The 20,440-nt window shown below is 38.6% G+C and overlaps 1 protein-coding gene across 1 annotated transcript; it reads left to right on the top strand.

The window, feature by feature from the left end:
* The first annotated feature begins 525 nt into the window (after positions 1–525).
* LOC121865077 (pantetheinase-like) lies at positions 526–18,063 on the top strand. The gene is made up of 6 exons (XM_042364411.1): positions 526–786; positions 1,816–1,971; positions 3,248–3,453; positions 5,514–5,619; positions 6,983–7,094; positions 16,880–18,063. Exons 1-6 carry the CDS (start codon positions 541–543, stop codon positions 17,680–17,682), a joined length of 1,629 nt encoding a protein of 542 aa, XP_042220345.1. The 5' UTR covers positions 526–540; the 3' UTR covers positions 17,683–18,063.
* The last annotated feature ends 2,377 nt before the right edge of the window (positions 18,064–20,440 follow it).

Here is a 20,440-nt window from a genome sequence, read left to right as displayed (position 1 = left end):
CAAGATCCATTCTTGATTTTGTGCTTGTTCATTTTTAATCTTTCCGTCGTGTTTAATGTCCGTTTTATTTCTTGGACGGTACTTGCTAGCTCACGGGGGCAAACTGCCCGCAAGGACGGTAGGCAATGAAGCTGGACCTGTTGGTGACGATGATCCAATAGGAACGCCCGAAAATCGTTTATAGTGTTTGTCCATGGTTGTTTAAGGGCAAGAGATGAAGTTAATGAAAATGGATGCCCAAACCTTTTATCATCAGAAGGTTAATTAAAAAGAGTAAAAAGTGTTGGGAATGAACTATGGGGTGTAGAGGTGTGGAATTTATGTGTTTATCGACGATCCATTTTCAACCTCCTCATCTGAGGTTGCAAAATGGAACTTCTTACCCATTTAATTTTAACATAAGAACATATAAAATAATATACAATAGTCCAATATGGTGAGCTTTGTGTGCCTGGCACTTCATTTGATTGTCTTTACTTCTATCTTTAGCATCCAACAGGTAGGATTGCAATAAGTGCTACACTCTAACATTATACTATCATGACTGTTTACCAATTATACCATTCCAAATGGTTCCTGTCAACTCTGTCATGCTCTTCTCTTCCTGCTAATCTTCCATGGTCACTGTGGGTGCCTATAGAGGTGGTAGCAGGGGCGGGTGTGAAGTACACTGGCGCAGTATTGGAGTATGAACCTTATGATGAATGGGGAGAGGAAGGCGGGCTTGGCATCGTCAGAGAAAATTCAAGAGTTCTTGCAGAGTATGTGAACCTGGCTAAAACTCAGGTAAGGTTTACCCGGGGTCCATGGAGGACCAAGGATTGAGGCACCTTCTTTGGTGATTTGTGGTTGTTAGCTTTCTAAGTAATGGAGTTTCTTGGGAATTATGGATTTGGGAAAACAAACTATAAGTTTCTTGGGTTCTTAGGACATTTATGATAGCTTAAGTTGAGGTTCCTACGGATGGCATATAATGTAACATAAATAAGTAAGATACACATTTTATGAAGAGTTAGACGGAGAGAAGTAATTGTTCTTAAATGTGTACTATAATTATTTTATTATTTATTAAAATAATCTATATTATTTTAATCACTGTTTCATGTAATTTTCCTAAATACAATGAAAACCTATTTTTTTCCAAATTAAATTAGGATCAAACGTATTTCGTTGCAGTGACGTTTTAAAATAATTTAGCATTTTAAAATGTCTTGACAGATAACCAATATGTAGATTAATGTTCCTGAACTACCTTAAACACAAGTCAAAGAGCCGAAAATTGAACGAAATATTTTTTTTTTACCTTATATTTGTTATTGAGGAACAAATATTGTTGTATTATAGTATGACGCAGCCGACTGTGATGGATAAACTTTCTTTGTATCTTTCCGTTTCAGAATATAATTAAAGCAGCTGTAGTGACTGAGCTTCAATATCATACAGTGTTTTTGTATCAAACATGAATTCCTTAATAATCTTCTTCCATTATTGTTCACCATATTCCTTGCTACGAGCTCAAAATCCGCTCTGTATCCTCAAAATATTTATTCTCCCACTCTCAAAATCCTCCTTCCTTTACCCTCACAATCTCTCCCCATCAACCTTCATAACCTTTCCTCTACCCTCACAATCTTTCTTCAACCACTCTCACAATCCTTCTCCCACTCTCACATTCTACCCTCACTCACTTTGGTTCCTTACTGGGGAGCGCAGAGGCTTTAATACAATCACATGTAATTATATCAACACCTCCACCTGTATCATATTTTTTATTGTGTACAAGATAATCTGATCTCAGCTTGACCATTTATTTAGGGTGCTGACATATTTGTGGCTCCTGAGTATGGTGTAACGAGCATCAAGCTACATCAGGTCAAGGGGGATGATCTGTTCTCTTTGATGCACTATGTTCCTGACCCAGGATTCCTTTTTGCTCCCTGTATCTTGGAAGTTGACTCCTCCAATATTGAGGTAACAGATAACGAAACCGATTCTGGTTACAATTAAGCTATAAACACATAAATGTCCACCATTTGTCAAAGGTATTTGCCACAGCTAAGACATACCCAATACTTGTAGTGTGTAATATACAATAGAGCACATACAAGCCCACTATATGTCAACAATGTATAACAGAGCCCATTCTTGCCCAATACTTTCCAACAGTGTAATAGAGAGTTTACACATATCAAGTATTTACCAATAGTGTGCAATAGAGAGCCTGTACCTGCTCACTAATTGCTAACAGTTTGTAACAGAAAAATTATATGCTCAATATTTGCCAACAGTAATGACAAAATTACCTTTAGATGGCATAGACTAGCTTTTTATTTTTTATACGTACACTTTTTGTTTGTTAAATAATCCCACCTGCGAGTCACCTATCAACTAGATGTGGGTTGTCAGGTAATCCCACTTGTTAATCACCTATAACTCACTGTGGTTTCTCAGGAAATCCCACCTGGTAACACCTTAATGTAACTTTGTGGTAGAGACTTATAAGAGTATAATCTTCACCACTTTCATACTTCTAAGTAGAGTGAAGGCTTGTCGCTAGATTTTGGCTTCACTCCTATTCTTTTGATTATGTATATTACTCCCTGTTCGTTCTTAGGAGTATCTAGTAATTTTTGTTTCTGATTACTTAATGTTCATACAAACACTATTTTGTTCTCGTATTTTATTACCAAAATATATGCACACTGTCTGTATTTTGACAGAGGCTATTGAATGCGTAGGTTAAGCCATTTCTAGTTTGTGTATGACTCGGTCATGTAGTTCATAGTTTATGACACCAGCATTACTATGCATTTACAGTAAGACTCAATATTGTAGTTCCTTGTTGCATGTTAAGGTGCTACTATCACTATACTGTATATATATTACTAGATTAAACAGCTTAAGTATGATTTACGGATCTAAGTTAGACACCGCCATTACTGTGTTTGTGATTAATTTTATTGCTTTTTGTACATTTTTATTTATGTTTAGTTTAACAGACCACCAATAATAATTATACCTGAATTTTTAAAGTTATTTCTAAGTTCACCGCTGCCATACCTCAACATTTCTCTTAAAATCTCAACTTACATTTATCACATCATACATGCAAACATAGAAACCATGTCGTCTTTGTTTATATTTGGGAAGTGAATATTGCAAATAGGTAATATATTACGTATACATACAAAGCTTCTCTGTATGTTGTGATTGGTAGACAGCTAAAACCCCATATTCTGATTGACAGGCGATTAGGACATTGAGCTGTGCGGCCCTGGAGAACCAGATCTATGTAATAGTAGACATGGGGGAGGCGAGTCCATGTAACATTGACACAGCTTCCAAGAACCCTTTCGGGAATGCGATTGACAACTCCTATGACTGTCCCGAGAGTGGCTACATCTTCTACAACACACAAGTGGTCTTTAACAGAAACGGCACCGTGATCGCCAGGTTATTCTGTATGCATGTCTATATTTACAAGAGAGGCATTAAGTGTCTAAAGGTCTATCTTAATTCAGGCAAAACCGAATGTTTAAATGTTTAAAGTGATGGAAACGACTGATAATTCAATGTAGATCATGATAAGTGTGATGAAATGTAAAAAAAAAAAATGAGAACTTAAAAGAGAGTATTTCCAAGTTACACTGTCTAGATGAGCACCATACACTGTTCAGCCCAGAACAAGTGTGTTATAAATTAAGATTATAGTCAAAACCTCGCTCACCCTCACATCACAGAGTAAGGACCGGTTTCACCCTCACATCACAGAGAAAGGACCTCCTTCACCCTCATCTCACAGAGTAAGGACCTCCTTCACCCTCACATCACAGAGTAAGGACCTCCTTCACCTCACATCAGAAAGGACCTCCTTCACCCCACATCACAAGTAGGACCTCCTTCACCCTCACATCACAGAGTAAGGACCTCCTTCACCCTCACATCACAGAGTAGAGGACCTCCTTCACCCTCATCTCCAGAGTAAGGACCTCCTTCACCCTCATCACAGAGTAAGGACCTCCTTCACCTCCACATCACAGAGTAAGGACCTCCTTCACCCTCACATCACAAGTAAGGACCTCCTTCACCTCACATCACAGAGTAAGGACCTCCTTCACTGCCCACATCACAGATAAGGACCTCCTTCACCCGCACATCACAGAATAAGGACCTCCTTCACCCGCACATCACAAGTAAGGACCTCCTTCACCCTCACATCACACAGTAAGGACCTCCTTCACCCTCCACATCACAGAGTAAGGACCTCCTTCACCCGCACATCACAGAATAAGGACCTCCTTCACCCCATCACAGAGTAGGACCTCCTTCACCCTCATCGCACAGTAAGACCTCCTTCACCCTCACATTACAGAATAAGGACCTCCTTCACCCGCACATCACAAAGTAGGACCTCCTTCACCCTCATCGCACAGTAGGACCTCCTTCACCCTCCATCGCACAGTAAGGACCTCCTTCACCCGCACATCACAGAATAGGACCTCCTTCACCGCACATCACAGAGTAAGGACCTCCTTCACCCTCACATCGCACAGTAAGGACCTCCTTCACCTCACATCACAGAATAAGGACCTCCTTCACCCGCACATCACAGGTAAGGACCTCTTCCCTCATCACAGTAAGGACCTCCTTCACCCTCACATCACAGAATAAGGACCTCCTTCACCCGCACATCACAGAAAGGACCTCCTTCACCCTCATCCTACAGTGGGACCTCCTTCACCCTCACATCACAGAGTAAGGACCTCCTTCACCCGCACATCACAGAATAGGACCTCCTTCACCCGCACATCAGGAGTAAGGCCTCCTTCACCCTCACATCACACAGTAAGGACCTCCTTCACCCTCACATCACAGAATAAGGACCTCCTTCCCCTCCATCACAAAGGAGACCTCCTTCACCCGCACATCACAGAGTAAGGACCTCCTTCACCCGCACATCACAGAATAAGGACCTCCTTCACCCGCACATCACAGAGTAAGGACCTCCTTCACCCTCACATCACAGAGTAAGGACCTCCTTCACCCTCACATCACACAGTAGGACCTCCTTCACCCCTCACATCCAGAATAAGGACCTCCTTCACCCGCACATCACAGAGTAAGGACCTCCTTCACCCTCACATCACACAGTAAGGACCTCCTTCACCCTCACATCACAGAATAAGGACCTCCTTCACCCGCACATCACAGAGTAAGGACCTCCTTCGCCCTCATAACAAATTGTAAGAACCTTCCTTCACCCTCATAGTACATTGTAAGAACCTCATTCACCCTCCCCAACACATTGTAAGAACCTCATTCACCCTCATAGTACATTGTAAAAATATCATTCACCCTCATAGTACATTGTAAGAACCTCATTCACCCGCCTCACATTTGAAGAACCTCATTCACCCTCACAACACATACAAGGAATCTCCTTCACCCTTATAACAAAACTAAGGAGCTCCTCCACCTTCACAGCACACAGTGAGAACCCTTCCTTGCCACAGGTACCACAAGAAGAACCTTTTTTTGGAGCCAGAGTTCATGCCGGGGACAGAACCTGACGAGCAGGCTGTATTTACTACTGACTTCGGTGTCACCTTTACACTGCAGGTGAGCTGGACTTATGTAATCTTCAGTAATTAATAAAACTAAAATATTTTCTCATGTAATGGAAGAAATTTTCTGTGAACTGTACATAACTATGTTATTTCTGACAAGTTACAAAGTTGTCAGTACGTGAGTTAGCCAATTAGATTATGTTAGATTAGGTTTCCTGGGGAAACCGATGACTGAAATATCTAAGCGTAAGACAAGGTACTATATAGATAATGGAGAAATTAGCAATGTAATAATAACTCAGTGTTCCCTCACATATTTCAGCTCTGTGCGAAAATAAGTAAAACTATTTTTTACCTTTAAGTGTATAAACTTCACCCCCTTCCGCATGAAATGCAATGTTAAATAAAAAAATAATAATTTTAAGGTAGAAAACATTGAAATCAAGTATGAAACAACCTTAGCTATACTATATCATGCACTGCATACTACAGCTTCAAAATTTCTTAGATATCGTAGGCAAGCCCCAGGAGTGTATAATTCACATGATAATGAGGCTAGGACAACGAGAAGACAAACATGAATCCGTGTACACTGATGTTGTAGATTATTAAGGAGAGGGTTCTGGTTATTAATTAGCCTATGGCAAAGGATTGTAAGTGACATATATAATGGTGAAGAGCATTAAGACTTGAGGGTTGTTAGGCCATTAAGTGAAGTGTACAAGCAAGTGTCAAGTGAGGTGAAGTCAGGAAATCAGGGCAAGATATCAAGAGTGTGGAGCTGTTTTTGTATGACGGCTGGTGGTGTTTTATTTTTTTTTATTTATTTTTGGCAGGGAATAGCCCACCCGGGCACAGGTCATCGACCCACAACTGGGCCTAGGGGGAGAAAAAATAGATAAAAATAAATTAAAATGAAAAGAACAAGATTATAATTATTAATCTACTGTACACCACGAAGATGCCAGTGGTGGTGATAAAAGTTTCCTAATTCTCCCGTTATGGGAGAAAACTATTGTGTGAGCCTCTGGGGACTGTGGGCTGATCTTCTGCCTCCAGGTTTTGCTTCATCAGCTTTTAATGTATGAGGAGTGGATAAAACACTCGCCTCCTGTTCCATGGGTCGGTGGGTCGATCCCCGGGCACTTTCAGTTCACCCACCTTTAAATGGGTGCCTAAGTTTACAACGTGGGGTAATTAATGAGGTAAATCGTAATACCGGCTAAGCAGACTCTTTGTGTACCGAAGGCTGAACCCACACTGTTGCTAAAGGACAGCCATTCCTTATGGGACCCACTTTCATTTAATGAATGATTTATTTTTATGACCTTCCTTTGTTGTCCCCTGCTTTTTTATTAAACTTGTTTTCATTTGTAATCAGGTTACCTCACAACTAAAATAATATATTTCCTCAGGTATGTTTCGATATCGCCTTCCTACACCCAGGGGTGACAAACATTGAGACCCATGGCATCAAGGATGTGGTTATGAGCACATCTTGGGTCGATATTCTTCCTTTCATCATTGGTTAGTATTACATACACATGCATACCCATATATATATGGATTCTATATGCAAAGATCACCTCCTTTATTCATTGTATTTATTATGTGACTCCCTGCCCTCTCACATCTTCCACTTTAACTGTATACACATTTTACAACTCAGTATAGATCAATATGGCACCAGTACACACGCATATTCCGGCTAGGACAAATAAACGTGGGTATACTAGTAAATTCAACCCTTAAATTTAGCTAGTATGACACATACTGTACATATACACTTTTTAGTTTGCACTTGCAAGCTTTTTCCTTCAATGATGCAGGGTGGACGACAAGTGTCAATCTTCCTAGTCTTTGAAGTCAGCAATTACTGTAGTGTGTTACCTCACCCCATGATAGGATCCAACAAATGCTCCCGATAGTGTATTCATTCAGAATACATTGGGCTCTCTGCCCACTCACTGTGAGTCAAGGGTTAAGGCAGCCCGCCCACGCTCTGGTCCCAGACAGTTTTTTTTAACCAAGTTCCAAGTACAGCGGTATTGTAAGTTTATCAGAAACTGTATTGTACACAGGAAAATTAATGTGAACAGTAATTTATATTGATTTAAAGTAATAACATATTGAAAATTAATTCGTAATTGGTTAAATTTCCTTTGTTTAAGGAATCGTTTATTACTTAAGGACTACAAAATTATGCCTGAAGTAGATTAGATAAAATTTTGCTCGATTATGATTAGGATTGGTTAAGGAAGGTTAGGTTTTGTATGAAACAATTAATGTAGAATTTTCTATGATCTGCATGTTCGTTTATGGCGTCTCAGAAGTTTCCAATACAGTTAAATACACAGAAGTCATCGCCAATCGTAAATTATTCCAATTTAGTATATATATATATATATATATATATATATATATATATATATATATATATATATATATATATATATATATAACAACATCCATCATCACTACATATAACATCATCCATCATCACTACATATAACACCATCCATCATCACTACATATAGCACCAAACTAAATATAACAACACCCATCAACACTACATATAACACCATCCATCATCACTACAGATCGGTAAAGTATTTTCCGAGATTCTCGTGCAAAAACACAAACAAACAAACGGGCGGCTCATTCGCTAGGCCACATAAGGACGCCACCCTCTGGGAGGCTCCACATTGTCTCACTGTTCAGTCCCCAAAACTTCTTCTTCCATCAATAGTTCATTAACGGTGTATGTAAGTTCCACCATGTATTTCACTACAACGGTACAGCAAAGTATATTTTTTTAGCATTAAACTGTTATTATTTCATTGTCTAATCATCACTACATATAACACCACCCATCATCACTACATATAACATCATCCATCATCACTACATATAATACCATCCATCATCACTACGAGAGGTGACAATATATTAGACCTAGTATTAACAAATAAAGAAAATATTATCAGAGATATCACAGTAGGGCAAGAACTAGGTAACAGTGATCACAGAGAAATCAGGTTCACCTTAAATTGGGAAACGAAAAACAATGACAATATGGTCAGAGTCCCAAACTTTCGGTTGGCGGATTATCAGGGTTAAGAAGGTACCTAGGTGAGTCACCTGAGGAACAGTCCGTCAGTTCCCAGTAGGAAGGGGTGAGTCATGGATGACACAACAATTGATCATAACTATAATATATTCACTAGTATACTACATAAAGCACAAGAACAAAATATACCATACAGAAAATTAGGTCAAATAAGAATGAGACAAGGTGGATGACCAGAAAACTTAAACATGACATAGGAATAAGAAAGGAATATATAAGAAATTAAGGGAGGGAGGAGCAGCTCAGAAACAGGTATAATGAACTATCTAGGAATGTTGAAAAATGTAAGGAAAGCAAAGAGAGACTAAAATCAAAATAGCAAGAGATCCAAGGCGAATCCCAAGGGATTTTTCCAGGTATAGGACAAAGGTCAAGGACAAAGTTGGGCCTTTAAAGAGTCAGGAGAATTGATAAATGGCAGTGAAGAAATAAGCAAAGCATTGAACAGCTACTTCTTATCAGTTTTCACAGAAGAAATTTGCAATGAATTCCGGAGGTGGAACTTATATTTAAGGAAAGAAGAAAGAAATTAAGAATATCACTATCAGAAAAAGGATGTTCTTAAGAAGATAAATAAACTAAAAATACAAAACCCAGGGCCGATGAAATTTTTCCTCGAGTCTTAAAAAGAGTGTAGGAACAGATTAGCGGACCCTCGTAAACTTATTTACAAAACATTAGACACTGGTCGTTGTGGACAGGAAAATTCATATTCAAAAAGGGAGACAGAGCATCAGCGTCAAATTACCGGCCGATCAGTTTGACGCTCAGTGGGGGAAATTTTTGAATCAATTATAGCAGATAGCATCCGATCGCATCTAGAGAAAGCAAATTAATCTACGACTCTCAACATGGGTTACAAAGGAAAATCTTGTCTAACAAATCTGTTAACGTTTTTTAGGAAAGCTTCAGGTAGTAGATAATGACGAAAATTACGATGTTATTTACTTAGACTTTAGCAAAGCATTTGACAGAGTACCGCATCAGAGGCTTGAGAAAAATTAGCTCATATCGAGGGAAAGTTTTAAATTGATAAAATCATGGCTCACCGATAGAACGAGGTGAGCGAGATGGTGTTAAATCTGGAGGGCCTGAACCAGTGGGTTCTAGGGTCAGTACTAGGCCCACTTGTTCATAATCTACATAAACGATTTAGATATGGGATCAGCAGTGACATAAGCAAGTTTGCGGATGACACCAAAATAGGCGGCAAATTAATTCAGGGCAGGATACAAATGCATTACAGGAGGATCTAAATAAACTGCAGGGAGTGGTCTGAAATGGCAAATGAAATTCAACACCAGCAAGTGCAGCGCACTTAATATTGGAAGAACAAATACTTATAATGTATACAGTCTTAACAACATCAACCTAGAGAAGTCGACTTGAGAAAGAGACCTAGGGGTACTTGTAAGGCTGACCTACGGCCCAGGAAAACAGTGCGTTAATGTTCGAAATAAGGCAAACAGAGTATTGGGTTTTATATCTAGAAGTGTAAGTAACAAGAGTGCAGAGGTCTTATTGCAACTATATCTTGCGCTAGTCAGGCCGCACCTCGATTATGCAGGCATTCCATAAGAAATACAAGAACATAAGAATGAGGAAAACTGCAGTGGGCCTATTGGGCCCATACTGGGCAGTCCTGGCTACATAATTTCAACCCTTATTGCTCATATAAGCATCCAACATATGTTTGAAGCTATTCAGCGATTCGGAAGTTAATGATGATATTTTGGTAACTTGTTCCATTCATCCACTACTCTGTTTCCAAACCAGTGTTTACCGATTTCACGCTCAAATTGGGGCTATCTAATTTAAACCATTGTTACGAGTTCGCCTCCTGGTTGGATAGTTTGAGTACCTTTGTAATGTCCCTTTGTTTAGCCCTGCCTTCCCACTTATACACTTATTTCTTCAGGTCGCCCTCGCTCTACGTCTCTTCGAGGGAGTGCAAATTAAGATGCTTATTTCGTCTCTATTTTCAAGGTTCCTAATGCCCGGGATTAGTCTTGTGTCATTCTCCTCTGAATTCTTTCCCCAAGGATTCTATATCCATTCTGTAATGTGGTGACCAGAACTGAACTGGCGAGTCCAGGTGTGGTTCTACAAGAGCAAGATACAGTTTTACGGCGACCTCGCTAGTCTTGTAACTAACACTCCTTTGTATGAACCTGGCATTTATTAGCTCACCATGAGCAAAACACATTGTTTACTTGGTCGTTTATGTCTTGATCATTACTCCTAAATCTCTCTCGCAGTCGGATTTCTATGGCATCGTTGTTCATCTGGTATCTGGTTTCTGTTTACATCTCCTATACTGAGTACAGTACATTTGTCGACGTTGAATTTCATCTGCCATTTTTCAGACCATTCAAAAATTTCCAGAGTCGATCTTCTCCTGTAGTTTTGCCAGTCCTCGCCAGATTTAATAAATATCGTCTTATTTTAGTGTTTATCAGGCAAATTTATTTATGTTGCCAGTCTATGCCGATATTCATGTCGTTTGCGTATATAATAAATAATAATGGTCCAAGTTAACACTGAGCCTTGGGGGGAACACCATTTACGTGTTGCTCCAATGGGACTTAGTGCCGCTAATGCTCACTGTTTCCTGTCCTGTAACCACGCCTCTAATCCATTTTAGGATGTCACCTTGATGCCATTTTCTTCACCTTTCTAATTAGTCTTCTTTCGGGGACCTCTGTCGAAGGTCATAAAGTCGAGATATACTACATCATATTCAGTACCTCGTCCACCGATTCGAAAACTGATGAAAGAATGCTATAGACGATAGCAAGAGCGTCCGCTTGTGAAGCTGTTGGGGAATCATTGATCAATCTGTGCTTCAGTGATTTGAATAGAGTTTGAGATGATTGTTTCGTACCTGTCACTATTGATGTTAAATTGATTGGGCGGTAGTTAGAGGATAGTGATTCATCCCTTCTTGAAAACCTGGTATTACATCTTGCCATCCTCCAGGATTCTATGGTACTACACCTGTTTTTAATGACATGTTAAAACAACTTGCTAAGGGCATACTAAGCTCTTCTCACATTCCTTTAATACTCTGGCAAATATCTCATCGACCAGGTGACTTATTAGGCTTTAGTTTTTCTATTTGCTTACTAACATCGTTACTAGTCACTACTATCTCACTTAATTTGTTTTCTTCACTATCTCTGAACAGAGTCGGCGCCTTCGCATCATGTTGTTTAATTTTTTCGGTGGTGAAAAACTGTTGAAAAATATTTATTCAAATTATTGCTCATTCTCTGTCGCTATCAGTGAGCTCGCCGGTGTCTGACCAGATTGGTCCAATCGTTTCTCGTGGTTTTAGTTTGGATACATTTGTAGAACTTTTGGGGTTTGTCTTCATTTCCCTTGCTATCCTTACCTCTATTATTCCTCTTTTGCTTCTTATCTCGGTTTTAAACCTTACCCGCCAATACTCCTGTATGAGTCCCGGAGGTGAATTTCGCTAATGCATTTATCCTTTCCACCTATAGGCCTTCCCTTGGCCAATGATGTTCTTAAATAATTATTATTAATCCTTTTTAGGGTCATTGTTGTCTGATTCGAGTTTTTGTATGGTATGTTCTGCCTTGTGCATTGCTAACTCACTATTTAAATTCACGGGAACTTCCGGCACCTCAGATCTCGAGCCAGGTCGCGGTGCGTCAGCTGACAGGTTCACGCTGCCGCCGACACCCCTTTCTCAGCTGCCTCTTTAAACTGTCAAAGTTCGCCCTTCTGAAATCTGGGTACCTTAGTGAATTTTCCTTACGCCTGCCCTGAAAGTCTAACTGAATTCAATTTCTTTGTGATCACTGGTTTGCACCCGTTCCCTACCTCGACCCCTGCTCAAGGCGAGGCTTTCCGCTTGACAGAAACTAAATCAATATAATTATTACTCTCGTGTGGGTTCAGTTATATGTTGACTTAGGAAAACCTGATATAGTCTCGAGAAAATCTTCCTATTCTGAGTTACCTGTAAGGTCAGTCCAATCTATTTGGCCAAGGTTAAAGTCGCTCTACTATACAGACTTTGTTGTGTATGGAAGCCTTGGCGATTTAGTCCCAGATAGTCGCTTCTTTTGACTCTATCAAGATTGGGAAGTCTAGAGCTACTCCTGTGATTAATTTTTCTTACCCATTTATTTAATTTGTATCCAAATTGTTTCTGTATTCCGCCTTTTTTTTTTCTTATTTATTTCACACTTCAAATTATCCCTAACATAAATTGCTACTCCGCCTCCTTTTCCTGGTCTGCCTATCGGGTATGAAACAGCTTGTAACCCGTAATCTTGGTATTCGACTGGTAACTCACGTGTGTCTAGGTTGATCCATGTTTCAGTGAATGCAATTACATCGATTTTTCGGTACATGCCTGCTGGCCCCATGACATCCATTTGTTTCTCATACTTCTACTGCTTCATGTGAGTATAAGCATTTGCTATTTGTTCTGAGTCCTCCCCACTGCTTAGTTTTAAAAACTCCTGTCTAATCTGAAGGCTCTTTTGTCATCATTCCTAACATCATTTCCTGTGATCTTCACTTTGTTTACCCGCCTCCCACTGCAGTCTCCTCCACCCCTGTGTGCTCATATGTTCTCCCTAGCAGTTTAAAGACTTCTGATATCTTTTGAACTGCCCCCCTCTAGAGCCTTAGCCAGGGTTGCTACTCCAAACCCAGACAGGTGCACCCCATCCCTAGCATAAAGGTCCCTTCACATAAGTTGTCCCAGTTGTCAATGAATGGGACTGATGGCTGACTTGCAATATCTGTCAAGACGGTCGCTGACACCAACCGCCCTTGACAACCATTCACTGCCAACTCCTCCTTCTAGGCAGGACACCGCATATGATAGGGATCCCTCCCTAGTCCTAATACGATCTATAGCTGCCTTGAACTTATCAAGAAGCCCTACCCTATTAATTCCACTGAATACTATTGCCTCTGCACTGAGGTGTATACTGGGTTTGTTCCCATTACCAGACAAGATATTGTCCATCCTGTCAATTATATCCCCCACCCCAGCTCCTGCAAACACACCTCATCCTATTTTTGTTCTTACCACAAAAGGCCCTGTCCATGTGCTCTTACCTGTGAGTCACCAACAATTAAAGTTTTTATACCTTTCTTACCTCCCTGTCCCTGACTGTACTAACGTCCAATTCGTCTATCAAGGGACTGAACGAGTTGGTGTACACTTATTGTTGTTGTTGCCAAGGATTTATCCTGATGTACTTTCAAAAACCAGCTTGTCCTCCTACTACAACTTTCCACTGCTTGAGTTTTGCCAGACACTGGCTTTACTCTGGCCCAGCCTCCTTTTAACTCTACCAGCTCTTCTTTTAATTTCAGTGTTCTCCAACGTGGCCCTCTCAATTTCTTCATTGGCCCCGGCCAATTTTTTCCATGTGGGACCACCTGTTTGGTCAACAACCTCATACCCAAGACCGTACATAGCATCAAATATATTCGATAATTATCCCTCCGAGCTAACTGCCGTGACCTTTTCCCCAGTGGGAGGTCAGAACACAACTGAGTGAGGCTTTGAACACAACTGAATGGATATAAAATTCACTAGAGTCGGTGCAGTGAAGAATAATAAAAAATGATTCCGGGACTTGAAACCTTCCATATCAGGATAGGTTAAAGAAACTAAACTTGCATTCCTAGAAGACGAAGAAGTGCGGGGAGATATGATAGAAGTATTTAAGTGGGTGAAAGGAATCAATAAAGGGATATAGATAAAGTTCTTATAATATCCGAGCAGGATAGGACTAGAACAACGGATTCAAGTTGGATAAATTTAGGTTTAGGAGAGATAGGAAGAAACTGGTTCACAAATAGGGTGGTGGACAGGTGGAACAAGCTTAGCAACTGTGTAGTAAGTGCGGGAACTCTGGAAAGTTTCAAAAGGAGGCTAGATAGATACATGGATGATAGAGAGTGGTAGTAACTCTCGACAGGAGCTGCCATGCACAGGCCAACCAGCCTATTGCAGACTCCTTATTTTCTTATGTTTTGTTCTTATGTTTCTTATATAACACCATCCATCATCATCTACATATAACACCACCCATCATCACTACATATAACAACATCCATCATCACTACATATAATAACATCCATCATCACTACATATAACATCATCATCCATCATCACTACATATAACACCATCCATCATCACTACATATAACACCATTCATCATCACTACACATCGGTTAAGACGTTTCCGATATTCTCGGGCGAACACACACAAACACACAAATATACACACTTCTTTACCTTTTTTTATATATATATATATATATATATATATATATATATAATATATATATATATATATATATATATATATATATATATATATATATATATATATATATATATAACTATGTTTATTCACTTGAGGATAACAAGCATTGCATTGACTGGATAATGCCTCCTCAATATTACCATGTAATTTTGATAGTAGGAAAATCATAGAATCTAGTCTTATTAAACATACCGAAGCATTCAACATGAATTTGAGTAGCAATGTAAAAGCTGGACAATTTTGTAATTAAGAAGATTTGTGACCAGGTAGAAAGGCCGGGTCACTGACCATCTGAGCTGACCACCAACCGTTGTGTGCTATTTAAAGATTAGTAGGTCATTACTCAAATACCTGACCATTGTGGACCTGATCTCACCCCTTCTGTATATATACACCTTGATTTGTATTTCTCTCTCTAGTCTGTACTCACCCCTGAAGATGTGAATTACACGAAAGCGCTTGGGAACTTCGCTTTTCTTTCCTTGTTATCAGCATATATATATATATATATATATATATATATATATATATATATATATATATATATATATATATATATATATATATATATATATATATATATATATATATATATTTCATATAGTCCATATAGCGTTCCCTGGTCACACGCATAAGGTCGAGGGATCGAGTCCTGGCTGGTGAGGTCGTTGATTATGTATATATATATATATATATATATATATATATATATATATATATATATATATATATATATATGTATATATATATATATATATTCTTATGCATGGGTTGAGCCATTGGCAGCGGAAAAACAAAACGGTCCAATTACTCCAGCCTATGTCACGCCACAATGACATATTCATTTTGTAAGGGTCGTTGTTGGAACTACTGAGGATTTTCTTCTGCCCTAAATCGGTGTTCTGTATTTTTATATAACCTTTAAGCTCGAAATGGGGATCGTCTGACATGATTAGTCATTTTATGAAACCTGTCATCTTCCTCGAACATCCGAAAAAATATGCTACAAAAATTCCACCCTTTTTCATTTGTTATCATCACTAAGTTCTTGAATCATTTGGATTGTGTAGGGAAATATGTTTCCAATTAGGCCAATCAATATGGTCCAAAGGTATATTCGCTTTATGTGTTTGTCGAAGTTTATCGGTTTATGAAAATATTGCGTACCTGGAAGGATATCTATTATAATTTAAAGTCGTTTCTCTTTCGTGGCAAATCTTATAAGCTCTCTTTATATTCTGAAATCAAAAGAATAATAAAGCTACTTTTTCCCGAATATTTCATAAGTTTAAAATGTGTCAAATATTTCTTGCCTATCCTGCCAGTAACACTGATAAATAAATTTTTAATATCAGCACTGACGTGACACCCGAGTCATTAATGAATGTCTTCTTGCAGCTTTTACATATTACAGGATTTCGGAGTGTGTAGTTATCAATAAGGTTAAATTTAAATTCGTTACCCTAAATTATGACCCTAACTGGAACGGTAATGACATACTCATTGTTTGTATATCGTAAAGTACCTTATTTTGACGTATTACTCGGGTTCTTTTACAACCATTCAACTCTGTGCAAAATTAAACTGACCTTTTATGTAATCAATAAAATGTACTAAGAAGTGTTTTTCACAAACAAGTTGATTAGTTCAGTGTGTAGGACAAATATTTGATCATGTTGCTAAAGGTAAACGTCCAGATGTAACTTGTGTTTATAGTAACTGAGAATTTTCTGCCTAAATCTTCCTGTATTCTATAAATAAGCCATATGACGAGAAAAAATTCTTCTAATTAAAATTTTTATTGTTGTTCTTTTCTCGGGTATCCATTTATTAACCTGAGATTCTTCCTCTTAGCTCCATCAGTACAGAATGGATGGTCTAGAGGACTGGGGGTAAACCTGCTGGTGTCCGGCTACCACTTGCCTGAACTATCTAAACTTGGCTCTGGCATTTACCGCGGCTTCTCTAACATGGCTCATGATTACGTATATGATCCTGAGTCTGGTAACAAGCTAATCGTGTCTGAGGTGGAATCGGTGGCATCTGTTAGTGGGAAATCACCATCAACTCCAAGAAAGTCTGGTAAAACTTCCTTGTCACCAAAAGGGAACAACAGCATTAGGGTTCGTGGCTCTGCTGAAGGCTCAATCAAACTTGGCAGAGATCATTTGTTTCTTTACGATGATTTAAGCGAATTCTCAAGGGAAATTTTGGTTCATGGTGAATCTAGTGAACCTCATCAAGCTGAAGTGTGTCATCAGGATGGCCTCTGCTGCAGCCTTTCTTACACATCTACATCTTCTCTCAACTACACCTTCATGGCCTACAGTGGGATTCTAGTTGAAGGCTTTGGTGTATACAAGGTTTATGCTCAAATATGTTCTGTGGTGTGGTGTCAGACCGAGGACATAAGCACTTGTGCTCGTGTAGATGACCAACTCCCAGAAAATGATGAATTTGGACCTTTTACGATCACAGGAAATTTCAGTGTTGGACATGTGTACCCGATGTTCCTTACACGAAACCTCACCCTTGTCCAAAACGACCTATACTCCATCGATGGCAACGGGTACACATTAACTATGTCAACAGAGGTGCCAACACAGAGCCTTATGACCACTGGTTTCTATGCCCGCTGGTATCAGCGTGACCCATGAACTATTCTTAAGCTTCAGAGCATTAGACACACACCTGTGGGCAAGATCTATGACAAACGAGTAATATTGGAAGATTATAATGATCAAAACCACTATTATTTTTCCAGTTGACACAAGCATACCTAACTTAATCTAAACTAATCTAACCCAACCTACGAATCCTAGGGTAGTTTTGGTTATTTATTGTTGGTTCATGTCATGTTTTATAGTTAACCAATAGTTGGTTCATGGTTCAATTCTTAGTAGTTTACCAACATTGTAGTACAATTTGCTAAAAGTGTTTAGGGGGGAAGACAGTAGCACATTATATATAACTTGCTGAGGTATTGTGATGTCCTGACACAGCTGATATATTTTATGATAAAAGTGTCTAACTTCTTACTCCACTATTAATATACCTAAATTTTATGTTTTTACACATGTAAGAAATGTCTTTGTGTCTCAGAGACAAGTTATTCATATAACACAGCGTTTAACAGAATGATCGTCAAAATCATGGAAATTGCCATGGCTAATCTTATGTATATTTTTCAAATCCAATCGATTAGCAACTTGAAAATTCTCGATGGCAGCCATTCTTTTGCTGTCTACCAATTCCATGTATTTTTCTTGTGGTCTCCTTCTATGAACTATTTTATGACCCAAATAAAAATAAATATTTTGACACCCTCCAAACATACTTGACTATCCAAAATGGCCGCCATTTATTAATAAATGATTATAATCTACAATCTGGTGATGGGCTTCTCCTTACCAGAATATAAGGCAGTGGTCCTCAAGCGGAACCAGATTATGGAGCCAGCAAGGGTGTATTAGAAAATCGTAAAATATTTGGGATTTTTTGTCAAAGTAAAATTATTGAAAATATAAAATAATTTGATAGGAATTTATAGTTAGAGAGAAAGGAACTGCGCGTTTGTCCCGAGTGTACAGGATGTGTGTAATTTGCCCAAGACTGGGCCCAGAGAGAGAGAACCAGCCTTCTCACTGAAGGGATATATATGTTAATCACCTACAGTGATTTACTTGCATACACACACACACACACACACACACATATATTTATATATATATATATATATATATATATATATATATATATATATATATATATATATATATATATATATATATATATATATATATATATATATATATTTATATATATATGCTGATAACCACAAGGAAACTAAAAAACACGAATTTCCCAAGCGCTTTCGTGTAATTCACATCTTCAGGGGTGAGTAGAGACTAAGGAGAAATACATAACAAGGCATATATATACAGTAGAGGAGAGTGAGATCAAGTCCCTAGGGGACAGTGAGTGTCCACAATGGTCCGGTCACTAGGCGGTGACCTTACATGAGTGGTCAGTAGACTGGCAAATGAATTTTAATGCTGATAAATGCAAGGTACTACAAATAGGGAAGACGAATACAAACGTTAAGTATAAACTAGGTAACACGGAAATAGAAAACTCAGATTGTGAAAAAGATCTAGGTGTATTTGTTGGCAACGACTTGAAACCTAGAAAACAATGTATTAGCGTTCGCAACAAGGCAAACAGGATTCTTGGGTTCATATCTAGGAGTGTGAGTAACAGAACTGCTGACGTTATCTTGAAACTTTACCTATCATTAGTGAGGCCACACATGGATTATGCGGTTCAATTCTGGTGTCCTTATTATAGAATGGACATAGATTCTTTGGAGAGAGTTCAAAGAAGAATGACAAAAATTATCCATAATATTAGAAACCTTTCATATGAAGAAAGACTGAAAAGCTTAGGCTTGCATTCATTAGAGAGGCGTAGAGTTAGGGGAGATATGATAGAGGTGTTCAAGTGGGTAAGTGGGATTAACAAGGGTAAAATGGAAGATGTTCTGAAGCTCAGTAATAACGAAATAACTAGAACAAATGGCTTTAAATTAGATAAATTCCGATTCAGAAAGGATATAGGCAAGCACTGGTTTGGTAATAGAGTTGTGGATATGTGGAATAGGCTACCGAGTGCTATAGTAGGATCGGGGACGCTAGGGAGCTTCAAAACGAAGTTGGATAGGCACATGGAAGTGCTGGGATGGGTGTGAAAGGGATCTGCCCTGTATGGACCAGTCGGCCTCCTGCAGTATCCCACTTTCTTATGTTCTTATGTTCTTATAAGCACAGCAGCAGTCCGTAGTCAGGTCAGAGGGTAAGATGACTCAACCTCTCACCTGGTTACAAATCTTCTTAATTACGAAATTATCCAGTTTGTGCATACCATTTCTCAAATTCATGTTGACGGATTCGGTATGTTTAATGAGACTGGATTCTATAATGTTCCTACTGTCAATTGAATTACAAGGTAATATTGAGGAGGCATTAGGTAGTAGGCAGCTACCAAACAGGGAGGTACTACCGCCTGGGAAGATATTGGAAGCATAATGTGTTGTCTAATGGTAGACCCTGCTGCTATATGACATCACGAAAATTATGACCAAGTCTCAGGTTGCTAATCTGACTTTCTGCCTCATTTGCACACAATTGCAGGGTCTCAATTGTTTCTCTTGCTATTGACAACACAACATACATATATCGTCTCTCACTAATGATCTTTTTTTTAAATTTCTTTATGGTTCCATATTATTATTATTATTATTATTATTATTATTATTATTATTATTATTGTTATTATTATTATTATTATTATTGCAGTGTTTTCAGTATTATTATTGTTATCATTATTATTTTATTTGTATTTTTGTATTTTTTATTA

The sequence above is a fragment of the Homarus americanus genome, unplaced genomic scaffold, assembly GCF_018991925.1.
Source record: "Homarus americanus isolate GMGI-L3 unplaced genomic scaffold, GMGI_Hamer_2.0 scaffold2539, whole genome shotgun sequence".
Classification (NCBI taxonomy): domain Eukaryota; kingdom Metazoa; phylum Arthropoda; class Malacostraca; order Decapoda; family Nephropidae; genus Homarus; species Homarus americanus.
Note: the sequence above shows the minus strand (reverse complement) of the source record. Positions and strands in the feature narration are given on the sequence as shown.

Excerpts from the sequence above, each read along its gene's own strand:
- LOC121865077 (XM_042364411.1), top strand. The coding sequence starts at position 541 with ATGACTGTTTACCAATTATACCATTCCAAATGGTTCCTGTCAACTCTG. Across the intron at positions 3,454-5,513 it reads AACGGCACCGTGATCGCCAG|GTACCACAAGAAGAACCTTT; the intron begins GTTATTCTGTAT and ends TCCTTGCCACAG. Across the intron at positions 5,620-6,982 it reads GTGTCACCTTTACACTGCAG|GTATGTTTCGATATCGCCTT; the intron begins GTGAGCTGGACT and ends ATATTTCCTCAG.